Below are 19,400 nucleotides of genomic sequence, written 5' to 3' on the forward strand. Positions count from 1 at the left end.
GCACCCTGCTGCGTGCCTTTCGTCTGCTTCGGGGCCGCCGTCCCGGCGTGCACCCGGCGTTCCTTCGACGTGGCGTCTTAGGCGCCCACGTCAATACTACACCAGTACCTGGTCTGTTGGCTGGTGATTTGCCGTAGACGGAAGTGCGCCTCGACCTGCAGAAACCATGTGCTGGGGCTGTTGGGCCAAAATGGTGGCAGGTTGACATGTTGGATCGTAGCGACCGCAGCACCGCTAGGTCTGGCGTCTTCTTGGGCGTCAGGAGCGGTAGGATTGGTGGCAGAGCCGGCGGGATCCATGCGGGATGATCGGGGCTGCGTGTTCTTTATCGGGTCACCATTAACTGTCGGAGCTAACGCGAGAAAGATCCAGCCCTGACAGCGTTCAGTTTTCGAACTGATTTTTTATTATTGCGCTGCACCCGACGCGCGGCCGAATGCCAACTTCTTCTTCTTTGCCGAGCGCCGCATTCTGAGGCGCTACATATATATATATATATATATATATATATATATATATATATATATATATATATATATATATATATATATATATATATATATATATATATATATATATATATACATATATATATGTATATATATAGTCTTTCCTGTCGAAAGACCTTATTGTAAACTTTATAACTTTATGCTTTCTCTTTGTATGAAAGTTTCCGATTTGTGACGAATTTGAAATGCGTAGGACACCTAATAGATCGTCTGTGTTCAGTCGTTCAAAAGTTAATGGCAACGGAGAAACATGTTTTCTCGCCAACCAGTGTACCGAGTTTAATGAAGATTGTTGCATTTCAGTGAAAAAACGAAAAAAAAAACAGCAAAGAAAACTTTAGGCAGCAAATTTATCATTTAGGTCGTCAGTGTCTAGACAAACAAACAAACAAAAACACCAGAAAAACTATCCTACGAGAAAATTGACAACTCTGACTCGACAGCAGCAACAAAAAAGTATATATGTACATTTTTAGAGTGCCGCTGATAGAAAAAAACAAGTACTTTGCACCGCTCTTATAAATCATTCATTTGCATGTAGGGTTTCTGCGAAACCATCGGAAACTTAACAACCATTTGACGTAAGCGACAGTTTTTAATTAAATGTGTCGGCTTCAGATGTCCAAATGGATGCAGTTCGCTGAACTGAGATGCGTCAGCTTGTTTTATACACATGATACGAACACGTCAGAACGTACAAATTTGTTTGGTACACACAGTAACAGATCTCTAGGGGAAGGAGAAAAAAAACTATGGGGGCACCCAAGAAATTCTTATGATTTGTGAATGCGAGAGCGTTATTGTCGCTGAGTTTATACATGCCACGGTGGTCTAGTGGTTATGGTGCTCAATTGCTTACCCGCAGGTTGCGGGATAGAATCCCGGCCGCGGCGGGCCCATTTTCGATGGAGGCGAAAATGGTTGAGGCCCGTGTACTTATATTTGGGTGTACGGAGTACCCCAGGTGGTCGTAATTTCCGGAGCCCGCCACTACGGCGTCCTTCATAATCATATGGTGGTTTTGGGACGTTAAACCCCAACAATTATTAGTCGCTGAGTTTTGATCCAGTTGCGGCGAAATACGTCGTCAAGAACTGCGCGGAATTTTAAACGCGGACAAAACGAAGTGTAAAAACGCAGGACGAGCGCCACTAATTTTGTAATAAACTGATAGTTCATTGGAAAAAGGAAAATATATACATGGAAATTGCTTGCAATTGCTCATGCGCATATATCTGATCAACTGTCCGGAACGCTCACATAGAAAACAGTTACATGTGCGTATGGTTACATATTATGATTTATCAAGTAACATAAGCCCTTTATCAGAAAAAGATACGGAAGCTATCTGGGCTGATGCATTGCTCTCCCAACTTATTAACGTTGCACGCGTTTATTATTTCTCGAGGGAACTGACCGTTGTTTTTGAAAGATTGCTGGTCTTATCTATGTTGCTGAATATGTTGTTGAGTTCACTGCTGCTGCTTTTTGCTTCCGTATGTTGTGTTGCTGTGCGCGAATGAGGTCACAACAACGCAAGACGAGAAAACGGCCATATTATGATTTCTCAGCTGAGATTAATTTGCGGAGTTCTCATTCAAGTATTTTTGCACATCGCGTTGAACCTGACCAGCTTAACATGTGGCCCCATATGTTCATCACTGTAGTTTGTTTATGCGCACTGGTAAGCTTGATCGGCCACTGAGCGGTGGCAGTGGGGTAGAGACAGCAGAGTATTGGCATGGCGGAGGAGAGTGGGAGGTTTAGTTTTTCAATTTTGCACTTGTATACGCATACACGCAAAAGCATGTGTGAACATACATAAAGGGTGCTTGACCCACCTCTAAAAAAAGATTTGTGGCCACGCTCTTGCAGCAGAGAATCGAACCCTCACCGTCTCCACTTTTCTCGTAGTTGAAGATGACGCGATTCGCCGCCGCGGATGGCTCAGTGATTACGGTGCTTAGCTGCTGACCCGAAGGTCGCGGGTTCGATCCCGACCGTGGCGGTCGCATGTCGACGGACGCGAAATGCTACTTAGATTTCGGTAATATTATAGAACTCCAAGTGGTCTAAATTTCGGGAGCTCTTCGCTACGATGGGCCTCTTGAACATGTCGTGGTTTTGGCAGGTGAGATTCAAGGTATTATTAGGATGACGGGACCGTGGGCCGTTTTTCTGCCACAGCTTTGCGAGGACGTCGGGACCATGCAATGAGGCTCGTAATGCCCTCGCTTTAAAAAGGAAATATTGATAGCTCACTTTCCGCTGTTTTCGCCTTAAATAAAGGTTTGTGCATCAGTTGTTTTTATATTAAGCGATTTCCGGGAATTTTTCTTTTAAAATTTCAGATCTCGAATCAAAATCATGCTTCCCGCAGTCGCTGAAGTTAAACTTTATCTCTAAAACTCGACAAATTTGATTCAAATCGGTGCAGGAATTTTCTGAGAAACAAGCAACGTTTTGCATGTATTCGAATGGGCAGCATCGGAGTTTGCCCGGAACATGCACCGAGAGTAAGCGGACTGCCGCACCATTTTATCTCGGGTTGTCCGTACTCTCGCGTGCGTTCGTTATCGGTACAAGTCGCGTCTCTGGTCGCGTGGCCGATGGGGCCAATTGTCAGACGACGTAAATAGAGTGTACTAGAACTGTTGAGTGGCGTGAACGCGCCTCGCCGCCTGATGCCTTCCGCGTCGACCGTAGCGGCGGCGCTGCAGTCGCTCGGTACTGAAGGCGCGCAGCGCCGCGCGCTAGAACGGGCCGCTAGAACTGCTGGACGCGTCGGCGGCACCCGGCAATCGGCACTGATGTGGCTTTCGTTGCGTGTCTATCATTATTTAGCGTAGGAAACGTCGTCTTAAGCCTTGATGGACGACACTTCAAAGCTTTTAATGGATGCTTGCTTCATATATGCCTTTGAGAGATACTGCAAATCAGTTCTTGTAGCCGAAGTGACTGCTGGAAAGTACGCAAAATATAAAATGAAAACAGGCTGACACCGACCGTGAATATTCACGATCTCAGTGTAATTGAGCCGAACTCATTGCTGGGCTATTTAAAACAATTATTCTCAATTAACTAGACGCCGAACGACGGCTAGAAGAAGGAGACAGAGGAAACAAAAAGGGCGTGTCTTATTCTGATTTCTTCTGCCTTAATGCTTTTTTGGTGGTGATTCGGCGTCTAGTTTATTCAGAGTAACTGAGCTGCTTTAATGGAATTTAAGTGTGCTCAGAAAGCTGTGTGCTGATATTGTGTCGAAAGCACACCGAACATTAACCGCGCGTTGGCGAAGCTGCGTATACGGCGCGTATCTTTACAAATGCGCTGTAAATATGACTTCGACGTTACGAGGGCTCAAAGGTATTGGAACTCAAAGTTAACTCGACCGGTACAAATAACGGTCGTCCTCAGGTTCCTTGCACGGATATTTTATTAATTGCTAGGCGCCGGGTTGGGGAGGGGATACCTTACTGTCCGTATTTGTGCGTGTAAATATATGTCCACGTAATATATATATATATATATATATATATATATATATATATATATATATAATATATATATATATATATATATAATATATATATATATATATATATATATATATATATACATATATATATATAAACATAATCTCGCTTTATTATAATACAAAACGTTGTCAAAAAGAAGTTTTTCTAATGGCATCGATAGAAGATCAGGAAAAGTGCAATATAAGCTGTCCATTGAAAATGAGAACTGGCTGTAATGAATTTAGGCAGAATAACCGACGGGCTACATTTCCATCTGCGCATTTTAATATGCTTGAGATAAGCCCTGATGCATGAAGTTTGTGCCTCGAAGGCGAACACGCGCCTTCGGCTCGGCTTCCTGGCTCGCCTTCCTGGTATTTTAAGCCCTCAGAGGTCGCATAACCGATGCATCGTAACCGCGGAAGCATGCTGTTTATACAAGATAGCCTTTCGGCATTAAAGAAGCAGCGCAAAACTGGCAGAACTCAGCCGTCACTAATATAAATGTTGCAATAGAGTCATTTGTACTCAGGTTACTCACGAAACAGTCGAGCGCATTGGAGCTCATACAGAGATCAATGCTCTGGATATATCGTGAGACTGCCGGCAGAAGAATTGTAGGCTTTTTTTCGTCGCTGGTTCGTTAGTTCTTCGTAGTAAGTGGCGGCTCGAAGTGCTGCTTGCAAACCGCACAGCAATCAGTGAGCAGCTAGATGCATGTGCGCAAAATCCCATTGTCGCCTTCATTGGGGGTCGGCAGGCTCCAAGAACAGGGAACATCTCGGCGCAATTTTGGCACGCCAGCATATTCACTCATGCACCTGGAGCGTAGCAGGCGTTGAGACACCGATTGAAGCTCAGTAATGTATTAAACGCGCTCAAAACGTGCATTTACACGCTTTCGTAGGCTGCGACGAGCGCGCGCCAAATGCAGACGCTCTCCACAGCTTCGTACAAAGTGACTACAGCGCCGCGCTACTGTCGCCCGTCGGAGCATCACCCGAGATGCGGCGCGGCCGCTTCGTTCGTTCCACTGCCCCCTTCTAGTACACTGTAACGTAAACAACCGGTTCACCGCGAATCCGAAACTTCTTTCACGCAGCGACTCACTTGTTTGCCGGCGTCGAAGGAATGCGTGTCGCTGTGCGAGATATTCGCGCTCGCGTGGTGTGCTGTGCACGGTTAGGTTTGCGCTAGTGCAAGACGCTGTAGCTTGTGTGCGGTCGTCTGAGCAAGCTACTGTACGTGGATTTCGAGAAACAAGAACGTCTCTCAATCCCCTCTCCAGCAGTCTGTGTTTCCAGACGAGGTCATTCAAGAGGATCAAACTAACGGTACGTGTGTTTGACTATTCCACGGTCACATAGTTTTTGTTTCTGTACGAATGGTATTGCAGACGCATATATGCAAAATATCTCGTTGCTCTAACAAATTCTTGTTCATTTTATTTTTTTTAATCTACTGAGACTAACACCTGACATTTGTGGTGCGTTTTGCCAAGGATAATTTTTATATATAAACCGGCCCGTGCAAGTAACCGCTGCGCATACAGCCTATAATACATATAGCTGGTTTGACTGCATATACATAAATCGTTTGTTCGTTCGAATACACCCGCGCATGTTTGCGTGTGCGCAGGAAACATTGACGTCACAGTGAAGGTACTCGCGAAGTGTGGTACTCACTAGCGAAAATGAGGGTCAGCATATTTTGTATTTGCCCACGCTTTTATTTCTGGCACGCGCATGCGTTATGAGATACATGTAAAATGGTGACCCGCTGTTGTCTAATGTCGGGTGATGTTGCCGTTTCAACATCAACATCGTTTTCATTCAAGGAGAATCCAGAGTTTGAGTTATCTGTGTGTCGCTCTTTCAAAGTATAGGGCACTCAAACTGCTCTGTAGCGCCTCTTATGAGTCAGAGCTAGGTGGCAAAATTACCACTAAAACATAAATGATATTTTTTATTACTTTTGTTGAATATTTTTATTAGAATTACATTACACATTACAGCTGGCCGCGAAGGCAATGACATTACTTTGCCGTTACTTTTGAAATTAATACAATTAAATTACTTTGAAATTACTTTAACAAATGTTCATCATTCATGTACTAAATCATGTACGCTTTATTTACAGCACATAATAATTGAAATCTGAGATTTTTGTTGCATCGCAGAATCAGCTGAGGCTTAATTTCGCATTCCTTTTCTGGTTTTTCTTCATGCCACAAGGGAAGGGGACATGCTAAATTTTAGTAAAGTGCTAATTGGGAAAATTATGAGTAATTTTCTTGAAATTACTCGCTCGAAGTAATTCATTGCATTACTAAATGACCAACCCACAAGAGTAGTCCATTACATTACTCATTACAGTAAAAAAACATGAAAAATCCTCGGACAGGCTTTGTCGCTGGAGCCAACGTTTTGACAAGCAGATTTGTCGAGGCAGCGGTATCTCTTCAAGCTACCATCTTCCTCTGAACTTCTGCATTACAGAACAAAGTAATTTAATTGCTCTAATTTCATCACTGCCAAGTCTGTTATGAGCGCTGCTTTCCTTGCTGCATTCCAAAGACTTTGCGGCTGTCGATAAAGACATGCGGTGGGGTTCTGACAGGAAACTGGGTACGCAGCGTGGCGAACGGCAGGAAGTGTGAAAATGCTGCGTTGCGAAAGATAGCGGCGGCGGCTGGTATGATTTGTCATACACGAATACCGTAACGCGTTGTGCAATAGCTGCAACATTTCCTACCACGATTTTGTACAAAGAATGCTGGCGTGGCTGTCAGACATATTGGAAGCGAAACGTAAGTTGTTGTTTTTTTTTTTTTTTTTCTCGCCAGTGACCCCTTTCAGGGCAAAAGAAACGAGCGTGTGTCTGAAGGGATATGCTTTATAAGATGTGTGCAGTTTCATTTGAGAAACGAAACTTTAGTCACATTCAATCCCGTGGGCTTTTATGTCTGTGGCTTTTTACAATTCTTCAATTTATTACCCTTCAATTCGTTGTAATAATTTAATTCTTTTGTTGCTATTGTCTAACGCACGGTCTCGCATCACTCATCTGGTCACTGTCGCCGTAGTAGCAGCAGTAGTAGTAGTAGTAGTAGTAGTAGTAGTAGTAGTAGCAGCAGTTGTGCTACCCTGTGTATGACTCATACCCACTGCAGGTGATTGGCCGAGTACTGGGGGTATTTTTAAATGCGAAGCATTTCTTAGCGAACCTCTGGCACTTTGAGCGTTTCTATCTACGTATCTATCTACGTATCTATCTAGCCGCCTACGTCTGGGTGCTCTCGTGATCGCCTCCTTAACTTGGTGTAGACCAAAATTAGCATGGGAGGGTAAAAGGACTTGACGAATATCACTGTGTGGTCATGACATTAATAACGTGAAAATCCTGTCGCGTGCGTCGTCGAACCCTTTCCTCCAGACACGTGTGGCACATACCCGTTTACCACCGGCCGCGGTGTACGGGTATGCGCCACAGGTGATTGACAATTTATATCTAACCAGGAACGGCGAGAACACACATCGGTAATTTAAATGCGAGAGTGTTAAGAAAAACCGACATCGGCAGCGTTGACCCGACGAATGGAAAGATTAAAAATCAGGATCCAAGCAGGAATCGAACCCAAGAATTCTGCGTGGCAATCATGTATTCTACCACAAAGCCACGCCAGGTCTACAAACTGGTTTGGAAAAACAGCCTATGTAAGCGTAATGGCGGTGCAACGTCAATTGTGGTTGTGGTGCAGGGTATCTAATTTTACAAGAAAGCAATAAACGCTATATGTAGTCCTACAATACAGGCGTCATATAAGATTAACGTCCGTAATTCCAGTGTTGGCTCCACTTTTATAGCAGTCTGGAAAAACAGCCTATGCAGGCGTAATGGCGGTGCAACGTCAATCGTGGTTGTGGTGCTGGGTATCTAATTTTACAAGAAAGCAATAAACACTATATGTAGTCCTACAATACAGGTGTCATATCACATTAACGTCCGTAATTCCAGTGTTGGCTCCGCTTTTATAGCAGTCTAATAAGCACTACATTCTTATTCCTATGATTCAGCAGGCTATATTGAAGCATTGCTCGACCCTGGAGGAATACATATAACAAAAATTACGTATGATATTCACATCATCGCAGCGTAAAGTGCACTTAGTCCGCCAGAACGACGCAGTGTCCTCTTCATTTCTTACGAGGCTCGGCGATGACCTCATTCTGACCGACGATGATGAGAGATTCATTGACAGCCGCTTTGTATACTAGGCTAAGTAGCTCACATACGCCCAGGTAGGCTACGACTACGACAAGCGCCATCCACTCATGTTGGTCTACGTAGCCCTATCCAGGCCTACCAGCGTCAACGGCCTAAACCTCACCAACGCGATGGGTGACTTCAGATTCCGACATATCGCCGGCTCTATGGACAGACAATTTGTCGAGGAAATGATCGAGGCATCCACGATTTCTAACAGCTGTACTGTAACTCATACTTCACAACACATGGAGCCCTCGCCACCGTGATCGCGACCGGATCCTATAAGTTATGACCAGCGTCTAATGCTCACTGATCACGGTGATGATGACCTTGTTCGAGAACTGTTAGGAACCCCTTCCACACATGCACACGGGTTCGTGAAACTTGCGTGCTTTCTCCACGATAACGGACAAGCACTACATATCAGCTTACCGCTTCTGGTGTTGCTAATATCCACGTTGCCATTGGCAGCGTTACCCAACTGTAAACAACTGGTTTATATCACATATGCGACTGTTCAGCATATATGTGTGCGTATAAAATTTAATAAATCTTTAGCATCATTTAGTAGCGTTTCGCTCAATAAAATAAATACGCCACAGTAACCTTCCCGCCGCATGCTTCGCATAACATCGACTCCCACGGTACGTGGGATCTGCCGAATGTTTTTCCAATATTTTCTGTAGGGTAACATTGTTAGATGCTGCATATAATATATATATTTATTGGAATTGCCAATTATAAGTAATGAAATATTTAAAGCCGGCAGAATTGAGCTATATATGTCTGGGTCTCAGTGATAGAAATAATAATAAGTAATTTTCAGTAATAGAAGTAGCAATAGTTGTCGTCGTCGTCGTCGTCAACATTCGTCGTCGGCTCATTGAAATTGCTCATATTGGAGTTGATGAAAAAAGGCGCACAACAAAGGATAAAATAAAATAAAAGCAATGAAAAGGAAGACACTGAACGACTGAAGCTCGCATAGAAATGTAAAAATCAATTGAAATTTTATTTTTCTGAAAAAACGGGATGATAATTTTTGGTTCAAAGATGACAACAGCACGACAGTGGAACGCGTCGCGAATGATACTCGCGGACAACTTTTCTTGGCAATGAAGGGAAAGCTACGGGGGCGGAGCGTCTGCACATGTACTGCTACGCGAAGTAGTCCGGTTTGGCGCGCGTCTCGTAACGCCGTAAAAAGTGATGGCTAGCGTTGCATTTCGACGCAAACGCTGCTTAGCGTCTAAGGTACGGGTAAAAGGCGCGACTTTTTCACGCAAGCAAGAACGCAAAGTGACAACGTATAAAGAAAAATAAATACAAATATCTCGCTTGTGTGCGCTGCGTTGCGGCTCAAAAAGCTACATGTAGGAAATGAAGGAGTATGTTGTATATCTCACGCAGAAAATACGGACGCAATTGTGGAACTACATTCATTAGCGGTACGATACGTGCATTGCGGCTCTGTAGCCTTCGCTTCATTGCCAAGAAAAGTTATCCGCGAGTATAGTGTGTCTTACACAGAAAAAAGAAACAGACATGTATACACCATGGTCAGCACGCATAAGCAGCGTAACTATTTCGAACGCTTCAATGAACTTACCAAGTTCTGAAGAATCATCATCATCAGAATCGGACGAGCAGGAAGAGACATGAACACCTCACCGATAAAGTGCTTTACGTATTTGCTTGGCCGATCTCTCTCTCGAGGTAGGTGTCTCATTTTTATAGGGAAGGTAGCACTCCATACCAACGTCAGCACTCGATCATGTCGTGCTAGTTCAGAGGAAAGACGGGTTTGAAACGGTCATAGACTATGCTTGCCGGCCTCTGTCGAACGCGGAAGCCGATTTCAGGCCAGAGGAAACGAGTGTGTGTCACTCTTCTCTGTTTTAACTAATTTGAAGAACTTCTACCTTACTCTGTCTTACTTACTTTCTTAAGGTTGGTCTATTCACTTTCCTTTAACCTCCAGCTCCTTGGCCGGTCTTTCGTTGAGGTAATCGCCATGGTATGATGACATGGCAAGTGAGGGGAGAGCTAGGGCTAGGGGTGAAGTTCTGTTGCGCTCTTTAGACTGGAAGGAAGGCGACTATATCGCCTCGCGGGAGGTGCTTGAAGAGTGGTGGAACCAGACACGTACGTCTTGGGCAGAAAGGGGTTTCCATGACTTGTCTTCGTCGGGACGAGTCGGTCATTGCCAAAGATCTCTCATTGGTCCCTCCCCGCGTCATCCCTAGGTCCACGTGACAACGTTAACTCCTACCAGAGACATATTCCTGTTTTTACCATCGTTGATAGACATTTTGACATGTCATCTTGTACACCTCGCAGGAGGCATGCCAAAGCGCAAGAAGACTACCGCAGTCGGGGACACGTCGGAGTGCACAGCTAGGAGCGCTGAAAAGGAAAAGCCAGCACAGGAGGAGTCCGGCTTTCCCGACGATGAACTCGACACGCTCATTTCGGCAGTGGACACTATCGTGCTCTGCGTGGAGGACCGCAAGCACATTCGAATACCGGAAGGCTGTGTCTTCAACCCCGACCTCAGACGCGTGTACACCGATCCTAAGACCCTGGTGGCCCGCAAGGAGGCGTTTGCAAACATCGGCGTTTCGGGTGCCGTGTTCGCCGGCTGCGCCGCGTTCTCTTCGTCGAAGCCTTATCGTCGCGCCGCCATGTCGGTTCTGGCGACGGCACGCTATCTGTGCATCGTCCACAACAGGTTGGTGCACAGTCATCGTAATCATTATAATGTATCGTCTCTCTTGCCTGTGTCCATCAACGGTGCCTGTGTCCCCTTGTGTTTTGCGCTATTCCACAATGGGAATCATAATCCCTCGGTTACAACCTCAGAAAATGTTAACTCCACTCACAAAACCACGGCGTAGTAATCGTTTAAGGTTCGTTGTTACTGCCTAAAACATTACGTTTGGCTGAGCAATGGTGTCAGTATCCCCAAGTAAGTTTACCAGGACGTTCAAGTTTCCGACATAAAATCGGCGACACAAACGTGTGCTTGTATGGGAAAGTCACCTCTCTGAAAAACACGAGAACCGCTCGACGTCATGGAAATGAGTAAGTGCCATCGAATGGGGCATTTATGCAAATTCTCTGTAGGAGGCCCAGCGATATCTGTGGGCGGAGCGGACATTTTTTTTTTTTTTTTTTGCAACCGACTATTGATAGCTTGCACGTGACGTTGTGGACGCAGGTTCTTGAAGTACAGATACTCCAACATGGCGGTTATGACGTGAAGGCAGCATTATCATGTGGTATTTAACCTGCTTCGAAGTGACAACTACGCCGCCGTAACGTTATTGGCCTCTCTGCATGAATAACTAGAGAACCTGCAAGCAATGCACTGATAACATTAACCTGAAATTGCAAACTTCGCGTCCCCACGCCACGTTGGTACTCCAACATTACGGACTCAGTGACGTCAGTCACGTGCAAGACATCTATAGATATAGACAGCATGAACCCGACGAAAGAGGTTTTTTGTCGAGTTCAAAGCCTAGCGTTACCACCGACACTAAACGCTAAGCATGGTATCCACCGATCAGGGAGTACAGGAACAGGAGTCGAATTTGGAACTGACAGATACTCCCTCAAATGGAGTATTTCGCCTGTACCACATTTGAATACCATTTTAGAAAACTGTACTCCGGGGTACAGGCATATACATCCGCAAAGGAAGTGTTCTGTCTTGGATATGACTCCTAAGTTGAGAAGTTGAACTCTTTAAGCTAAGTACACACTCCCTCAAAAGGAGTATTCCGCGTATCCGATATTTTATCCCCATTTGCAGAAGTTCTTGTTCTCTCTGGGACTGGCAGTACTTTCTCAAACGGAGTATTCTGCATGTCCCAGAACGCCCTTCCTTCTCGCGAGATGCACGCTTGTGTTAGACGCAGAATACGACACGATTTCGTGCAGGGACAACGTGTGCAAGCTAGCGAGCTGGTTTCCCTCGGTGACGGACTTGACGCTGCCGCACAACCTGGCCTTCCGCAGTGTCTGCAGCCGTCAAGACTGCGACAGCCACAGCGGAAGAAAGGCACGTGCCTGCAATTTTTTTGCACACTCCAAACTTGCGATGTTGAAGCAGCGGCACGTTGCTTCAACATCGCAAGTTTGGAGTGTTTTAAAAATTGTTGTTTACATTTTCATTGGTGCTGTTGCTTTTTACGAGTGGCGTTCATGAAGTTCGTATTATCAGTGTGATAGATTTGTAAAAGGCGTACACGATAAATATCAAAATGAGCGGGCGTCTGTCTAGTTTTAGTGTAATATAAATCTTCTGTTCTATATAAGACCGCGCAGCACCGCTAGGGCTCCAAAACAAAAGTGGCAGCAGCCATCGGGGAAATCCGGCTCACTCAGCGCAGTTGACGGATGCTGCCTCCTTAGGCTACGCAATTTTGCCTCACCCGCCACATTCACCTGACCTCACACCAAGTGACTTCTTCCTCTTCCCTTGTATTAAGAGCACATTGCGCGGGAAACATTTTCGGGACGACGGTGAAGTCATCGCTCAAGTCGAGCTCTTCCTGAACTCTCGAAATGAAGAGTTCTATTGCGGTGGCCTGCGGCAGCTCATGCACCGCTGGCTATAGTGCGTGACATGTGGAGGAGATTATGTAGAAAAAGAATAAACTTCTCGAATTTCGTTTATTTGTCTCTCTTTCTTCATGCCAATAATACGAACTTTATGAACCCCCCTCGTATGTGCTCACAAGTGCGCGTGCAGCTTCTACTCTTATTGTATCTTTTTCTGGATATATCAACAGTCATCCCTGGAGCGGATCGCAGGCGATGCACCAGCATTAGGGTCGACCAACTTGGAGTTGGATGAGCCGCTTCTCTCCGACTGTCTCCTGATGCTTCCCAAGGCGAGTGTGTAAAACCGATGGGAATCGATGCTGCACAAACTGTGAATACGCATTGAGGTAGTACCGCAAGATTGGCGATATGATGTCAGTTCATAAAAGCTGACCTGATTCGCGTGGATAGACAATGTGTGGGACAGGACAAGCGCTCGTTCTGTCCTGTGTCTTGTTCCGTATTTTTTATGTTTTTTTTTTTGCTGTTGTAAGTTATGTACGCATATGTAAGCTGTCAGTACATGATGATTCTGGACACGAGAAGAATTTGTTCCTGGTGCCTATGCTTGTTAAATATGTTCTCCCTGGCACAGTGCTTTAAACATGAAGACAGAGAAGGCTGCGCATCTCTGTATCTTCTCTGACCTCTCTTCATGTTTCAAGCATTGCGTCAGGATTAACATCTTTACCAAGCGGTTCTGGACAATATGTTTCCGAATTGTAGTGCTGTAGGATGTCTACGCGCCCTTCTAAAGTAATGTTTCTAACCTGAATAGTGTATAATTAGACAACCTGTAGGTATTTGTATAGAAACTGTATAAAATAGTTGTATAAGTAATACCGGTGCACTGGTCTCTGGGCAGTCAATATACTTCGACTTTATTCTCTTTGTTGACTCGCGTATGTAGAAATGTGTCTTGCTCTTTCTACACAGAAGCTGTACTTTAGATAATGCCTGTAGACTGTCCCCTGGGTAGTCGAGAAATTTGCGGTCTTACACTTCTTGCTGACTGTTGCCTATTATGTATTGTTGTCCACCTGGACAGCGATGTGTCTATGGACAACAGTTAGCAAGAAGTGTAAAATGTGTCTATGGGAATGGCCAATAGACTGTCCTGTAGGGAATTCCCATGCAGAGAAATGTAAACTGATCAGTTGATATACTTGTGATAGTACACTCTACTTGTGACCGTACACTGTCTCTCCAATTTTGCTTATAGTGTTTATAGGAAATTTGTGTTGTCATTTCTTAAAAAGAGAAGAAAGTATTCGCGAGTTTAAAGGGACACTAAAGGCAAATAACAATTTATGTCAGAGTGAAAGCCCAATGTATGACAACTTCTAAAACGGCAATATTATCAACAGCAGTGCCCTACTTACCGAGAAATTAAGCTAAATGTATCACATGATGAGTGCCACGAGTGGGACATTTTCGAAGTGATCCCGATGACGTATGGAAGTCGGCCTACAATAAATCACTAGTAATCAAACTAGCAGCAGTAAAAAAAGAACATTCCGAGCATCAAAAGACGTAATAAAATGCTGTTTGTTCGTTTCCGCTTTATTCATGGAAAACAAAACCTCCGTGGCGTTGCCATGGGGAACGGCGCGCGTGGTTCAAAGGTTCCGTTTTCGCCGAAGTGCGCCTCGCCCGTCTCAGTGGTAGTTTCGGGATCGCGTACTGCCGTGCATGTTTTGCGCGCTCGTGAAAGTCGCTCTGACAGAAAGTTCGACAAAATGCCGCATGCGTGTGATATTGCCGGATGCCCGAATGGTGCACAACGCCAGTGCTGCAGCAAGGAAACCGGTGTGTCTTTTCACTGGGTGCCGCGGAATGAACCCTTACGCTCGAAGTGGCTTAGTGTCATGCCATTGCGCCAGTGTGCTAAACAGTCAAAACCTCTGCGTGTGTGCTCGCTGCACTTTCGTACAGAGGATTACGAGACCAACCGCAACTTGGTGAAGGCTTTGAATGTGCCCATCCGAGCAAGTCTTTGCCGCAGCGCCGTTGTTGCTCCTGTGGGTCCCGCTACTTCCGCTCGGCTGCTACTAGTGTTGGCGGCCGCGCAGTAAAAGCGGGCAACGTTGGGCATGGCAGCAGTGACGTATGAAAGTATTTTCAGTGACGTATGAAAGGCGACAGTATTTTCAGGCGGGAGATTTGAAGCGCGCTAACGCGATGCGGACCACTAAAAACGTGATTTTATTTCAAAATAAGCACTTCCTTGGCACAAAAGCAGCACTACGAGGTTTCTGGACCGCTATTTCAACAATCAACGTCGACTTAATATTTGCCTTTAGTGTCCCTTTAAATAGCGTCTCTGTGGTTGCATTTGTATGTCCTTCAGATAGTCTCCGTTCATGCTGCTTTGGACGCTGTGCTTCACGTTTGGGACGTCATCTCATCAGACGACGTGGTGCTGGACGACATGGACTCTGCCTACTTACGCAAATGTCCCGAAGTTATCCTAGGAAGCTGGCGCGAGCTGCCCGGCTCGGCCCCGTCGTACAGAGACACCGGCGTCGCCGAAATTGAGTGCGCCGGGCGTTTCTGTCCCGCTGTCAAGAAACTTGAGGTAAGTGCTCGTTTTTCGACTGTGATTTACGGTTTTACGCTATGTGTTTGTTCACACTCCGGTAGGCGCTACGCGCAAGACTGGGCAGATGCAATAGGACAAAGAAATTGACAGTGCTAAAACGGCACTGTCGGACTGTGCGAAGTACGATATACAGGACGACAGACATAGTGCAACATATGTATTAACGCAATAGCATTAAAGGGCTCGTTTCAATTCCAGCGTCGTTGGTTGCGAGAGGAAAATCATCATTTTGTCCGTGACCGAAAAATCGAGAAAGACGAAATTAAAATTTATTAATAACAAAAATAATCGGTTCGAGTGAGAATCGAACCCAGGCCGTCTGCGCGGCAAGCAGGTATTCTACCACAGAGCTGCGCTATTTTTTTCTTTATTGATTGCTTCAGACTGCTTCGGAAAAACACTATATGAATGTCATGTGGTGGAAGGAATCTCCTTAACGCATGTAAGATTGCGTCCAGAAGCGTAGAATCGCGCCAGGCGTCAAAACATGTGAATTGTGCAACGAATCGGTGTTTTAAAGGCCCACCCAATTTCTAGTCTCCCCACCCCTCCGTTGACCCCAGCAAGGACATGCATTAAAATTTTGTCTCCTCTCTTTCCCAAGACTTGGGGACATATAAGACGCCATTTTTCGGCGACGGCCACGGTGGCCCGCCGTATCTGAGAAAAAAGAAGAATTATAGCCGGTGACCAAAACTCAATATTGACATCAAAATTGACTCGCGCTTCTATACAGTAGAGACCCACTGCAACATTTTTGTGAAATTGTAGTAGCGTGACACAGAGTACGCAGGTTCCCAACGACATTTTAATATCTTACAACGCGGTGTGTTATATATTCAAATGTCCTGGGCACGCACGCGGTTTGTGGTGCGTTTCTGAATTTCTAACCCTATATAGGGTGTTTCAGGAGATGTGTCCAAAATCCTCAAAAATCACGGAAAGGCGATATTTGTTCGATGCCTTTACAGTTGCTTCTTCTGTCGCCGTAGGCATATTAAGATGGCTAATGAAACTTGAGGCAGTAATTAAGAAAGTTAAATTAACTTTCTAATTAGTGGAATGAGGCGGCTATGTCAAATGGGAGAATTGAAGTTCATCATGCGAAGAAACCGCTGCAGCTTTGAGATTTCGAAAAAAAGCGGCTAGTAATAATTGCGAAGCGATGAAATGCACCCAAATTCAGCGGCGAAACCGAAACCGAAATGCGGAAGAGCGCTACTGACATATTCTTCTGAGACGTCGAGAATGAATGAAGCGCCCTACACCTCTGTAATCGTTGTCTTGAACAGTGACGTCATTCTGGTCGTCTGCTTGTGGCGCTCATCGGTGCTTCGGTTTCGGTTTCGCCGTTGAATTTGGTTGAAGTTTATCCGCCACAATAATTACCAGAGGCCGCTTTTTCTATATCTCAAAGCTGCGATGGGTTCGCATGAAGAACTTCAATTCTCCCATTTGACATAACCGCCTAACTCCACTGATTAAAGTATTCATTAATTTAACTTTCTTAATTACTCTCCCAAATGATGTCTTTAACCATCTTAAGATGCCTGCCACTACAGGAAAAGCATTTGTGAAGGCAGCGCGCAAATGTCGCATTTTCCTGATTTTGAGGACTTTGGACACGTCCGTAGCAGGTCTGCGAGGGCAAGTTGCCATTGGAAATGGCTGGCAGCCTGCATCCGCAGAGTTGCAGCGGAGGCCCAACTAAAACTGTCTATTGTTCCAGTGGATCGCTATATACTATAGAGGACTGTGAGTAAGTTTTGAGAATTAGGTTTGTTCGCCAGATGTAACTTTTCTTCACATATTTCCTACGCAGCTACGGTGTGGCGCCGCGGCCGCCACCGAAAGATGGCGCCACGATAGCATGTCCCCAAATCCTGGTCACGACTTGCGAATCCCGATTTCCGCTATTCTCACTTTCTTTTTTTGTCGCAGGTGGTGTTCGCGAAGAAACAGGTTCTCTCCGCGGTCGCCGACTATAAGTACCTCACCAGCCTGTCCCTCAAGTTCGCCGGCGAGGGCAAGTGCGATGTCATTGGAACCAACCTGATGAAGATTGTCAAGAAGTTGGTCGACTTGGAGCGACTCGACCTGCAGTTCTTTAGCAACATCGACCTGCGGGAGATCGCCAAGAACTGCCCGAAGCTCGCGGACCTCTCTTTGCACGGCTGCACTCACGTCTCTGTTGACGTTGAAAACGAGGAGCTGCTGCCGAAGCATCTGGCGTCTCTCCGCATGGGGCTGCCTATCTCGCCTGTTGATCATTTTGTAATGCCCTTTACGCTTCTCACGTGCAACCGGGATACTCTAATTGACCTTCAAATAGAAGGTGGCGTGGCGTCCAAGGTGTTTCTCGAGATATGCTGCAGAACGCAGTTTCCGAGTCTCCGGCGTCTGACGTTGGACACGGACAAGTCCGTTCGTGGACTGTGCATCCCCCCGCAGAACTTGCACGACGTTGTCAAGAACCTACCCGCGCTCAAGTTTCTGGTCACCGACAGCTATGACCTGCGGCTGTTCTTCGAATACTACGTGCCCGCGGTCTCGATTTCCTGGTGCGTGTGCACGGTGTGCATGGTCGAGCGGTCGAGGCAGCACTTGGGCGATGGATGAAAATGGCCTATTTCTATCGTCACGGACTATATCTTTCAGTCATGATGGTTCTAATTTTCATCATATTAAACAAAGCTTGCTCCATAGCTTGAGGTGACCTTCGCCTTGAGGACTTCATTGTTCTAATTTTCATTATAGGCGATGGATGAAAATCATATATTTCTACCGTCACCGACGATATCTTTTAGTTATGATTGTTATAACTTTAATAATTTTGCTGTGTCATTTTCATCTGACCCAAACCTTCCGTACAATATTAAACGAAGCTTGCCCCATAGCTGTGGCTGACCTTCACAAAGAAGACCTGATAGCCACCGTATAGAAAATGTATGCTCCATATACATAATGCCACGCCATGGTGTCGCATACTGTATACAGGAGGCATGCCTACATATGATGCATATGTTAGGACAGAGGGAAGCATATAGTACACTGTCGGTGTTCATAGGCATTTACTAATAATGGAGAGAGCAAAACCTTCTTATCGCATAAGGCGGGGCATAGCACATGGTCGGTGCCCCTATACCAGGGCTCCGCTGGCCCTCGCCATCATCTCTGCCCTTTGGACCAGCCAAAGCTGATCCTGAAAGGTCGAGCTGGACAGCAGTGCCTCCCATTGCTCCTCTGGGTTGTTCATGTGGTGGTGTTCTACATTGTGTAGTGTACACTCAGTTTGTGTTTTACAAGTATGTTGCAAGACTTGAACGTCGCGGCGCAGAAACTGCTATCGGCAGCGGTGGTCTTGTGATTATAATGCTCGACTGCTGACCCGGAGGTCGCGGGATCGAATCCCGCCCGCGGCGGCTGAATTTCTATGGAGGCGAAGTGCTAGAGGACCGTGTGCTTAGATTTAGGTGCACGTTAAAGAACCCCAGGTCGTCGAAATTTTCAGAGCCCTCTACTACGGCGTGTAATGATATGGAGTTTTGGGACCTAAGACACCAACAATGATTACTAAGAACCTGCCGGCATTGAAGTGCTCAGGCACGGTGAAACCTTGTAGTTTCAATTATGCTATAACCGTCTATAAAACGGTGTACCTTGTCCATTGGTTCCAGGGATCGTCGCAAGTGATGCCGTAGGTGCTTGTATCGATGACCGTTCAGACTTGTTCCTGGGGCGCTCCACTTATGTCGACGGTTACATTCGTGTGTCAACCTTATTCAAGCCACTGCAGTTACAATACTCGGGTGTGACAAAACGGCTATCACGCGAGAATTGGCCGTCATGTTCTACACATTTCTATAAGAAACTCTATAGAGTATCTTTATG

General features: G+C 45.7%; 1 protein-coding gene across 1 annotated transcript; it reads left to right on the plus strand.

Annotated features, from left to right (window-relative positions):
- The first annotated feature begins 5,089 nt into the window (after positions 1 to 5,089).
- LOC119401442 (uncharacterized) lies at positions 5,090 to 18,233 on the plus strand. The gene is made up of 6 exons (XM_037668262.2): positions 5,090 to 5,361; positions 10,637 to 11,027; positions 12,242 to 12,362; positions 13,096 to 13,197; positions 15,258 to 15,485; positions 17,451 to 18,233. Exons 2-6 carry the CDS (start codon positions 10,642 to 10,644, stop codon positions 18,126 to 18,128), a joined length of 1,515 nt encoding a protein of 504 aa, XP_037524190.1. The 5' UTR covers positions 5,090 to 5,361; positions 10,637 to 10,641; the 3' UTR covers positions 18,129 to 18,233.
- Positions 18,234 to 19,400: the final 1,167 nt, after the last annotated feature.

The sequence above is a fragment of the Rhipicephalus sanguineus genome, chromosome 8 (assembly GCF_013339695.2).
Source record: "Rhipicephalus sanguineus isolate Rsan-2018 chromosome 8, BIME_Rsan_1.4, whole genome shotgun sequence".
NCBI lineage: Eukaryota > Metazoa > Arthropoda > Arachnida > Ixodida > Ixodidae > Rhipicephalus > Rhipicephalus sanguineus.